This window comes from Pleuronectes platessa, chromosome 11 (genome assembly GCF_947347685.1).
Source record: "Pleuronectes platessa chromosome 11, fPlePla1.1, whole genome shotgun sequence".
NCBI lineage: Eukaryota > Metazoa > Chordata > Actinopteri > Pleuronectiformes > Pleuronectidae > Pleuronectes > Pleuronectes platessa.
This window is the reverse complement of record NC_070636.1, coordinates 24,807,940-24,819,637: the sequence shown is the minus strand read 5'-3', so window position 1 is coordinate 24,819,637 and position 11,698 is coordinate 24,807,940. Positions and strand designations below refer to the sequence as shown.

The window sequence follows — 11,698 nt, the reverse complement described above, 5'->3', positions numbered from 1 at the left end:
CAGAATATGTCACATTTACTGTTGATTGAAAAAACAGGCTTTATATCTGGTACTTCAGATGACTACTGTATCTCATCTCTCTGTGGTTTTTAGACTGGGATACCAAGGTTAGCAAGACACACACCATCCATACGAATATGATTTTGTTTGAAAATGTATAGCTTAACCTATAAACCTAAAATGGAGATCTAAAAAGTTTAACTTATCTCTAGTTGTTAGAATAGAGACTAGTTTAAACATTTAGTCTAAAGACCAGACTACAACATAAACTGGCATATGAGCAGGAAATCTAAGTTGCCCTCTGTCAGCTGAAAACTTCAATTTAAAAAGACTGGGAAGAAGAGTCAAGAAAGTGCAGTGACTTTAAGAGAGGCTTTAATAAAACACATCTAAATAAAAGGGAAACCAATATTTTGAAATGTACAGTAGGATATGGTGAATTGACACCATATATGGCCACCTATGTATTCTTTCAATACTGGTATATACAGTTTCCGTTATATAAAACAATCGTATTTCCCAAAAAATTTATAATTTTAGTATTTTAACTTATTATTTTAGGTAGTTGATGTCAGATGATGAAGTTACTCGAAGCTGGTTTCAGCCAATATCTTTCAGTGTTTTTTTGACACAAACTGACAGTTTTGACCAATTTTACATCGTCTGGTTTTGGCGGTCCAACAGCGGCAGCACGGCTACTTCACAAATGGTCCTCCTGAATAAGGGTTCCGCTTCTTAGCCCCTAGCTCAGTTAAAACAAAATATTCCAGTGTAACATTGTCTCTGTCAAAATGTGGTCTTGTGGAAGCTGCTTGTTAGACAAACTCAGCTGAGCATTAACTTTATCAAAGGTGTGTAATATAGAATGTAAATAATGAAATGATTCCTTCGTCACTTTCATGTCTTTCCAATATCAACAAAGTCACAGCTACTACTCCTCTTTCTCTTCGACCTCTCTCCATCCACTGATCCTTCATGGTATCCGTCTGTCTGGCCTGCATCAGTCCTGTGGTGAAAAGAGGGTGTTTCTGGAAAGCTCTGTCCGGGCCCCAGTACCTGTCTGATGGTCACATTCACTCTGGAGCTCTGGATGTACCTGGAACACACTGCCCAGTCCTGCTCTGACATCTGCTCCACCACAGTGCTGTCCCGCAGGGATGAGGCCAGGCTGTAGCCTTCCATCTCTAAAGCAGTATGTCCCTCTGGCGCTGGGATGATGCGTGGGACAGCATGGTAAAGGAGGCGGCTCTGTCCCGACATTACCATCACATCCCCACTGTGCATGTACATAGCAGTGGGGGGGTCATGTCTGCATGTACCTCCCAGGAGGAAGATGGCTGATTGCCCAAAACTATTAAAAAAAATAAGATGTAGAGTTAAGGGGTGGCAATATTTTTCTGTGGTTAACCAAACTGCAGTCTGGATTACTGGTGCAATAAAACAAAGGCATCAGGATTTGAAAACTCTACAAGGGTGGAAGAATTCCATCCTCTCAGCGGACTTTTCGCCCCTCTCACCTGAATGACAGCAGCGGCCGGCTGTGATCCAGTTCAGATTCATCCACGTGGATTCCTAGAGAGGAATCTGATCTGTAGTAGTTGAGGATTCCAGCCTCTGCATTAAATCCTGGAAACCCACAGGCGGCTGTTATTTGGAAGGACAGCTGGTTCAGCTCAGCTGGGAATGGAGTGTAATGGTTTGCAGAGTAAGTCTGTGAATGGAACAATAAAAGAAACACTTGGTCCATTACACAAGTAAAGCAATGTGAAGAGATATGTTGCTATAAGTGATTTATTTCTTCATATGTACAAACTTGGTCCCAGATAACCAAAAGTACTCAAAACAAAATTATAAATAGACTAAAATCTAGTAAATGATTTACTCAATGACGGTCTGGATGTGTGGATATTCCTTCCAGCCCTCATCTCATAAACTGTGTAAGAATAAAAAAGGAATTATGAAGTGGACAACGCTGCTGTACGGAATGTAATATGTTCATATACAGACTCAGTAATATGTGCACACAATATCACTTAACTAACACACACAATCTTTTATCTCATTTAATCTTCTTTATCAGTGGATTGTCAAGTTTTAGCCTTTTGAACTTTTTCGGGTTTCATTATTTCTGTATTTGTGAATAATGCTTATTGATGTGAGATTCCTACCATAAACCTCCAGGAGTTTCTTTAATCTCATCTGCACATTTAGAATTTTTTATTAGGGCCCGAGCACCTACCGTGGGAGGCCCTAATGTATTTCGAAGGATTTGTATTTCCCTTTTGGGCTTTTCAGGTCCTAGACATGCTCAAATTCAAACCAAAGTTTGCAGGAAATGATCGTGGCATGGTGTAAAAGTTTGATTACACGCCATCAAAACACGATGTTCTGTATCTCAGACATACATTGTGCAATCGACTCCAAAATTTACATGTAAGCCGAGTCCCGGCCTGATGCCATCTACACAGAAATTATGAATTAAAATCACAGCTCCCCCTGGTGGCAACAGGCAATTTCTTGTTTTTGGAACATCTTACACTTGGAAGTATTCCTCATCACTGACTGCAACCAGGTCAGTGAAGAGCTGTATATATAAAAAAACACTTCAAAGGATTAATTAAGCAAATAATTCTTTGTTGTCAGTTTGCTTTAATGTCCCAGTGTAAGAGATGCTAGAATCCTTTGATGTCTTAGATGCAAAGATGAAAGATGAATACGATCTGAAGAGAGAACAGTGTTTTGACCTGAATAGATCTATTACACTAGTAAAGTGATAGCGATAGCACCACCTACTGCCAAAAGGAGGTAAGCTGTATATTAATGGTAAATGGTTTTGTATTTATATAGCGCTTTTCTAGTTTTGATGACCACTCAAAGCGCTTTACAGTACAGTTTTACATTCACACACACATTCATACAGTGCATCTATTCGCAGCACTTTGTTATTCTATGGGGGGGGCATTCAGGGTTCAGCATCTTACCCAAGGACACTTTTGCATGCAGATGAGTCAGACTGGGGATTGAACTGCCGACCTTCCGGTTGGAGGACGACCACTCTACCCCTCAGCCACAGTCGCCCTACTCTGTAGATATGAATGAACGTGATGAGGATGTTCTAAGGCAACTAAGACGATCTCTGTCCAAACAAAGGTTTTATCGGAAAACCTCATTATCATTTTGGCTCCTGCACATATAGGAGGTTGTAGTTTTATAAAATCGCTTCTACCAAAGTCAAGTGTTTGTAGAGTTGGGACTAGTATTGAGGTCACCAGGCCTATATAAGTCTAGTTCCCTCTCTTTCTACTCACTTCTCCTGGACGAGAGGTGTAGCTCTCCTGCTCAACCAGCCAGGGAGAAACTCTCCCTAACCAAACACTTCCACCTAGCTTGAGCAGACTGCTAAAACATTCAGAAAGGCAGCGACGAGAGAGCCTGCCTTAGAACTTCAGAGAGCTGCATCGACAAAATGTCTTGCCAGCAGAACTACATCAACAGAAGCCACAAACCAGCACGACCACTTCACTGGACTTCAAACCGCACATTAACCTTTTCCCCCTTTTCATGGACTGATAACACGACTGGGCTTAATAATTACATTAGGCTATGGACAGGACTGTTGAATTATATTCATATGTTGTTTTATAAGTTTGATTTGTGATGTTGTAATATTTGGTATTACGTTAATAAAGCAAATGTTAGTTCTGCTTTGCTCTTCATAGAATCATATTCTTTCTTTGCATGCAACTAACTACTTCCTTTAACCTGGTACCAACACCCCACACAGTCTTCATAGTGGCCAGCAGCCATTTTGAAAGTACACTTATACACACACACATGTATTTAGTAATTACACTTAGTTCGTTAGTTTGTGTGTTTATACTTTTATCATTTTCATAATAAATGTTTTTCCAACCTCTACACTGTCAAGAACTCCATTTCCTTCAACTTTGCTAACTACTTACACTACCGTTCAAAAGTTTGGGGTCACCCAGACAATTTCGTGTTTTCCATGAAAACTCACACTTTTATTTATCAAATATATTGGAAAATTAATAGAAATATAGTCAAGACATTGACAAGGTTAGAAATAATGATTTCTATATGAAATATAATTTGTTTTCTTCAAACTTTGCTTTCGTCAAAGAATGCTCCATTTGCAGCAATTGCAGCATTGCAGACCTTTGGCATTCTAGCTGTTAATTAGTTGAAGTAATCTGTAAAAAATTTCACCCCACGCTTCCTGAAGCACCTCCCACAAGTTGGATTGGCTTGATGGGCACTTCTTGCGTACCATACGGTCAAGCTGCTCCCACAACAGCCAAATGGGGTTGAGATCTGGTGACGGCGCTGGCCACTCCATTACAGACAGCAAACCAGCTGCCTGCTTCTTCCCTAAATAGTTCTTGCATAATTTGGAGGTGTGCGTTGTGTCATTGTCCTGTTGTAGGAGGACATTGGCTCCAATCAAGCGCTGTCCACAGGGTATGGCATGGCGTTGCAAAATGGAGTGACAGCCTTCCTTATTTAAAATCTTTTACCTCGTACAAATCTCCCACTTTACCTGCACCAAAGCAGCCTCAGACCATCACATTACCTCCACCATGCTTGACAGGTGGCGTCAGGCACTCTTCCAGCATCTTTTCACCTGTTCTGCATCTCACAAATGTTCTTCTGTGAGATCCAAACACCTCAAACTTTGATTCGTCTGTCCATAACACTTTTTTCAAATCTTCCTCTGTTTATGTCTGTGTTCCTTGACCATATCAATCTTTTATTTGTATTGGCCAGTCTCAGATATGGCTTATTCTTTGCCCCTCTGCCTAGAAGGCCAGCATCCCGGAGTCGCCTCTTCGCTGTAGACGTTGACACTGGCGTTTTGCAGGTACCATTTAAAGAAGCTGCCAGTTGAGGACCTGTGAGGCGTCTATTTCTCAAACTAGAGACTCTAATATACTTGTCTTCTTGCCGAGTTGTGCACCGGGGCCTTCCACTTCTCTTTCTACTCTGTTTAGAGCCCCTTTGTGCTGTTCTCTGAAGGGAGTAGTACACACTGTTGTAGAAAATGTTCAATTCCTTCGCAATTTCTCGCATTGAATAACCTTCATTTCTAAGAACAAGAATAGACTGGCAAGTTTCAGATGAAAGTTCAAATTTTCTGGCCATTTTGAGAGTATAATCGAACCCACAAATGTGATGCTCCAGATACTCAACTAGCTAAAAGGAAGGCCCGTTTTATAGCTTCTCTCAGCAGCTAAACAGTTTTAAGCTGTGCTAACATAATTGCACAAGGGTTTTCAAGGGTTTTCTAATCATCCATTAGTCTTCTAAGGCGATTAGCAAACACAATGTTTCATTAGAACACTGGAGTGATAGTTGCTGGAAATGGGCCTCTACACACCTATGTAGATATTTCATTAAAAACCAGACGTTTCCACCTAGAACAGTCATTAACCACATCAACAATGTATAGAGTGTATTTCTGAGTAATTTAATGTTATTTTCATTGAAAAAAACAGTGCTTTTCTTTGAAAAATAAGGACATTTCTAAGTGACCCCAAACTTTTGAACGGTAGTGTATGTGGAAATTTTGGTTATACTTATTAATTCAATGATAAATCAGAATTCCAAATTTGTAGTTAGTACTTTAATGAGACTTAATCAATACATTTGCTATCTTTCCCTTCCTTTGAGGAGTTGTGCCCCGAGGTAATTTTACTCAATTAGTTATTTCATTTTTTTCTATATAAATATTCAATATTTTTCTGATAGCCAAATTGATTGAATACCCAAAGGCACACCATTTAATGGTGTCACGCTTAAAGTATAATAATCACAACAGTAATCAATGTCCTTTCTCCACTGGTAGCCGAGGCTAATGCCATTTGCTTTCTTCTGAAAAAGGGTCGAGTGATAGGAGTGTTATAAATCAGGGAAGGATACATCGTGACTGATTAGACCTAATCAGGAAGTGAACACGGGTGTCTGTGTCTACAACTACAAAAGGGCAAGCAGCACTTGACATCTCCAATAAACATAGGTAATTTAATGCATTATCAAACAACATATGTTGGTATGGACGGAATAGCCTGAGAAAAAGAAGGGTGTATCACCAACCTTGGTATCCCAGTTGTAATGATATCCAAGAGTTACCCAGCGCAGCCTCTCCAGTAGAGTCTTTGGTTCTCTCTTTCCAGAGGGAGGACAGCTGTGGAGGGAATCAAAAACAGAGCACACTTACATAGGCAAGCTGCTAGAAATCAGGACCGGTACACTGTCACTAAGCAAAACAAGCTTCTAACAAGAAGCTTAAATCTAAATGAGCAAGAGTTGTGCACTGATTAAGCGTTGCACTCCTTGGCAATGTTACAGCAGGACAACAGATATAATTTCCTTTATTCCACACATTCTTCTTTCAAATACTTCTTCCCTGTCAACGCCTGGTGGCTACATTGCCTGACAGACGCATCGCAAACTGCGATAAATGATGACATGATAGAATTTGAAAACAGTCTTGCACCGCCTAAATTAAAGTATGGAGCTGGAGGAGGTGTCGGCAGCGCGAATGACAGAGCAGTCAATTACAGACAGAGACACTAAAAACTGTACAAAATGTTATGAAAACACCAAAATTAACACTGTAATTGGACTTAGTGGAGCTATGCGCTGTGCACCAGATACTGTTTGTTTATTTATTTATTTATTGCAAATCATACCGCATATCTTCCTAATATTGTGCAGCCCTAGAAGGAGCAGTCAGCATTTTGGGAAATATGCTTGTTTTCTTACTACACAAGAAGATCTGTGGCGAGCTTAAACTAGTTTTAACAAAGACACTGCTTCCTTTTGCTTGATCAAAAATGCTGAAATGGCCCAGGTCAGTCTCACCTGAGGCCATGTATGCTCTTGCCCCAGATGTCCTGAGTGTCAGATGAAGACATGTGCATGTCCAGGTTGCAGACATTGGGTTTCTGAGGATACGTCTTCAAACACTGTCGTACCCAGAAGGGTTGGGAGCCCAGCAGGAACGGGTTGGAGATGAAGATGAACCCTGAAAAACACACAATATTAGGGTAATGGAACGCAGTATAGGGAAGTGAAACAAGCTCCATAACATTGAAACATAGTTATACAGCTGTGCTATGGACACGCCTGGCGCCCACACTACTTAAAATGGTGTTTAGAAATGCTGCTGGCGCCGTACTAATTTGAAAGTTTAGAAATGACTATTGACTGATGTTAGTATACGGTTATGATTGAAAATACTTTTACAAAATGGTCAAATAAATCTAATAATATTTTTTTTTTTTTTTTTTTTTTTTAAATTGTAAATATTCCTCTGGCTCATTTTAACTGTCCCCCCCAAAGCTGACGGTTATTTGTGCAAAAATAGGTCTGCCCTCATTATTTTTACTCATAAATCACCAAGGTAATATACATGCTTTCTCCAATTCAGGAATAATTGGTTGGGTTAGTATCATTCCTTCTATTCTAGGTCATAAGACACAAGATCATATACAGCAACTCTTATCCTCGCCACACTGCACTGGCTACATGTTTAATTCAGAATTGATTCTAAACTTTTTCTTATTACTTTTAAAGCCATACATAGCCTTGCTCTTCCCTACATCATAAAACGTTGCGCACCCTATGAGCCTAGCTGCTACCTTAAGCAGGACTCCCCTAGATGCTCTCACAGCCTGTCTTGTTATAAAAGGTAAGTGTGATCTGTCATGTTGTTTTTACATGTTATGCGGTCTCTATTTTGACAATATCTTCATTTTTCATGTTATGTTGTTTTATATTGTCTGTGTGCTCTAACACACACAATCTTTTAAAAGGAAGTTGTTATTATTACGTTTTGGAATAATGCGTTCTCTATTAGAGAGAACCCAGTAACCTGTTATTCTTTGAGGATCCTCCAGGGCTGAACATAACCTAACAATCGCAGTCAGTCACAGGAAGTTGGTTATCAATTTGTTAAGTCAACCCAGGATTTCTTAATAAAGATCTGAATGCATGCACATGAAAGGGGCGTGTCTACTTCGTATGACCAATCGCAGACATGGACAAGTGAAATGACAGCATATTTCACAAGGAAGATCAAACTGTTATATTAGAAAATAGGAGGAGAACATACACATTATCCAGACTAAGACAAACACAGTTACAGCTGCTAAATGCGAAAAAAACAGCTGGTAAAACATTAATAGAATAATGTGTGGGAATGAAATAAATAACTCTGAGCCACGGGCTATGAATCTGTTCTTTACTGACAAGATCTGTAGAGAAGAAGCCTCTTGATGAGCGATGAAACGCTTCTCTAAATCACATGATGTAGCCTATATAATGAGCTTTAGTTTGACACAATTTCTGCACAGACTTTGAGGACACACTGTAGTGGAAACCTTTGCAATTACCAGTCAATAAACACAAATGCACCTAATATCGTACACCATGGCGAACAGAATGTGACGTGCATCTCCACGGCATCCTCTAAGAACGCTTATGTCATGATTAAAAGGAATTGATTGGTCAGTGGGAATAACTTTTAGACAGGTTGATCTCTTATCTCTAACTTAACCTGCTCCGGAGCAGGTTAGCCATGGTGGTTTCCACCGATAACAAGTGAATGAGCTTCATATGACCGGAAACGCTGAATTTACCCTGAAATTACCCCGATATAAGCAAATTTGGCTTCGAAGTACACTGGTCAGCTTCTTTGCTCCTGGTCATAGGTCCCCCAACTGTATTTTCCTTTCATTTGTCATCCATCTGTATTTTTGCTCCATGTACATTTTCTCACCAGTAAGCACTGGATTAAGTCTGTGTCACCCTCTTGGTATTTGGTTTATGTCAAGAACTCCATGTTTTGTGTATCTCCATCTGTTTTTACCTGGGTAGCCCTGCAGGCTGAAGGCTCTCCAGTCTCTGACAGGCTGTAATCCAACCCTGGCAGCATCTGTTTCACTCACTGCAACAAGGTCCAGTTTAGCTGGAATAACCTATCAATCACATGTGCACGCGCACACACACACACACACACACACACACACACACACACACACACACACACACACACACACACACACACACACACACACACACACACACACACACACACACACACACACACACACACACACACACACACACACACACACACACACACACTATTAAGAATGGCCTAACTTTGTCTCCAAATCATCCCCCTCTATGAAAGTTTCATTGTGTAGGTTCTAGGGACATCTAGTGGTAAATCTGAATATTGTAAACAGCTGAATGCCTTTCACTTCCCCCTCCTGAAGTGGCCTTCGTGTAATGTAAAACATTAAAACGAAATTATGAGTATTATATTACATTACTGTCGGTAGATTCCCCCATCTTCTACACACTACAACTTTAAGTTTCAACTGTGTAGACTTGCCAAACAATTCAGATAAAATGTTGACAAAGAAGCTGATTTATTTCTGATCATTTGAGAGACCAATGCAGAGGTTTGTTCTGTTGTTGCATTATACAAGACTACAATGTGAATCCAATACATCTTTTCCCACTGATATTGCAACCATTTGGGTAAAAAACACAATATATCTTACGTTCAGTGGCACTTGCAGTTGTTCATTCCTGTTTCAAATGCACTTCAAGACATCTGCTGAAAGATGGTTATAGCTTCTTTCATACTGTGTTACATTAGTAATCTATGTCCCATGGTTCTGCTAGCCTCCAAGATAAAAATGTTTGTTACTACAGTTATGTTGTGCTTGAGGTATAATGTCAGACAACTCATTCTGCTTCTACGTTGGGTTATTAATGGATGAGAGTACTTCTCCCACTGAGACCAACTTTGAGGTTGGGCTATTTTGTTTCCACAACATCTCTTATTTCAGTCCACTGAAAAGAGAACAGGTGTTAATCAAACATCAATACATCTGTTTGAGTCATTAAATTGACTACAACTACTACTACTATAATAATGACATTTGTCTAATATCCTGAGGCAGAAATCTTCACTAAAACAGTATCATTGTTACAGTCAGCAAACCTTCCAGTTTCAAGGTTGCCAAGGATGTTTTCATTCCTACCCATTTGTGAGCAATATTACACAAAAACTAAACGGACTTCCATTAAACTTGGTGGAAGGATATCGTTGGTATAGTTCATTAAGTTTTGTAGCTCCTTATGACACACAAACTGCTCTTCATCTCGGGATGGTGGTCGCAAAGAAACTTATTCTTCTGACTTGGAAGTCTACTTCTCCACCTTGCTTCACACACTGGCTTAACGAGATGTTCTCTGTTATTCAAATGGAAAAACTGCATCACCACAAAGGCAACACACAGAAAAGGTTTGAGAGAACATGGGGACCTGCTTTGGCGCAGTGCAATATTTCTTTAACTCCAAAAAAAAAAAAAACGTAACCTACCTGGCTACGATATAGTATATTGATCTGTTCACTTATTCGTTTTACCTGGTCCTATCTTTTAGATAGGGCTATCGTGAGAACATTCCCGAAAGACCATATATGTAAATGAGTAATCTGTCTGGCAGCTTGTTTTTATTTTGTTGTGTGTTGTTACCCTATGTTTTGTTTTTGTTTGTGAATTTGTATTATGTCTTGTCCACACTTTGTTATGTATCTGAAAATTGTAAATAAAGTATTAAAAAAAAAAAAATTTGTAGCAGATCCAGGAATTTTTCTCTTAATATAACATTGAGAGATGGTGATATTTTCAACATTTTCACAGGTTTCCCAGGGAATCATGCCTGGATCATGATGATAATAATCATTCAAACATAGGGAAAGAATATCTATAAGTGTGTGTAATTTGGTGCAAGTTGATTGGATTTAAGGGGACATGTGTACGCTCTACTGAGTGCCAGTTCCTATCTTTATTCTAGAGTTTTTTTTTTTTTTTATGAGGGCTTTGTTCATACATCACTCATAACCAAATCTCATAGAAATGTTATAACTAGCAAATAGTGATATATATTTAAAAGCTGTAGACAGTATAAACTAATTAACAGGTAAAAACCGTTGGCTCGAATATGTTAACATAATGAAACAAGACGTGTGAATTTAAGTTTATCCAATGTTCTGTAGGGGATATCCGTGTGATCCCAGTACAGTTTTATAAGATAATGCTTTTTTTAGTACAAGTAATGTTCGTCTTCAGGTTAGTTATGACCTGGGAGAGTTTCATGTGGAGACTGGTTAGGTTATTTACTCTGATCACTTATAATGCCTCGCCTTCACTTTCATTCTGATGGTTCCATGTTACAAACACACTCGCAGAACTGGAGTAACGTCCAGTGGCTGCTATTAGTTATAAATAACACCACTGGAGATGTGTCTACAAACTTGAATGTGCACGGTGAACAAACCTGTCACTCAGCGTCAACAACGTGCTTCTCGTAACATTCCACTCACCTTGTCACTCGGTACACCTCTTGAGAAGTCAATGACGTCGCTGAAATCTGGCGGTGGGTTTCTTCTCTTGTAGAACTTAAATATTTTACGAAATGCGTCTTCTCCACTCTCCACCATGGAGGCTGCCATCTTGGCCATGATGACGTAACTCGCCTTTCAACGCTATGCTTCAACGGGAATCTTCTTCTTCGGATTAAAAGAATAGACGCTTCAACGGCATAGTGCTGCCATCTAATGTTTGTTATTAAAGCTAAACAGTCTAACAATAAT

General features: G+C 39.5%; 1 protein-coding gene across 1 annotated transcript; it reads right to left on the bottom strand.

The window, feature by feature from the left end:
- Window positions 1–358: 358 nt before the first annotated feature.
- alkbh1 (alkB homolog 1, histone H2A dioxygenase) lies at window positions 359–11,672 on the bottom strand. The gene is made up of 6 exons (XM_053434788.1): window positions 11,429–11,672; window positions 8,894–9,002; window positions 6,886–7,048; window positions 6,115–6,205; window positions 1,518–1,711; window positions 359–1,351 (listed from the first exon to the last, which is right to left on the bottom strand). Exons 1-6 carry the CDS (start codon window positions 11,564–11,566, stop codon window positions 898–900), a joined length of 1,149 nt encoding a protein of 382 aa, XP_053290763.1. The 5' UTR covers window positions 11,567–11,672; the 3' UTR covers window positions 359–897.
- Between the last annotated feature and the right edge of the window lie 26 nt (window positions 11,673–11,698).

Bases quoted from the DNA above. Each gene is read 5' to 3' on its own strand.
- alkbh1 (XM_053434788.1), bottom strand. From the start codon at position 11,566: ATGGCCAAGATGGCAGCCTCCATGGTGGAGAGTGGAGAAGACGCATTT. The intron at 6,206-6,885 runs GTGAGACTGACC...TTCCCTCCACAG, and splicing joins AAGAGCATACATGGCCTCAG to CTGTCCTCCCTCTGGAAAGA. The intron at 1,352-1,517 runs GTGAGAGGGGCG...TTTTTTTAATAG, and splicing joins CGGCCGCTGCTGTCATTCAG to TTTTGGGCAATCAGCCATCT.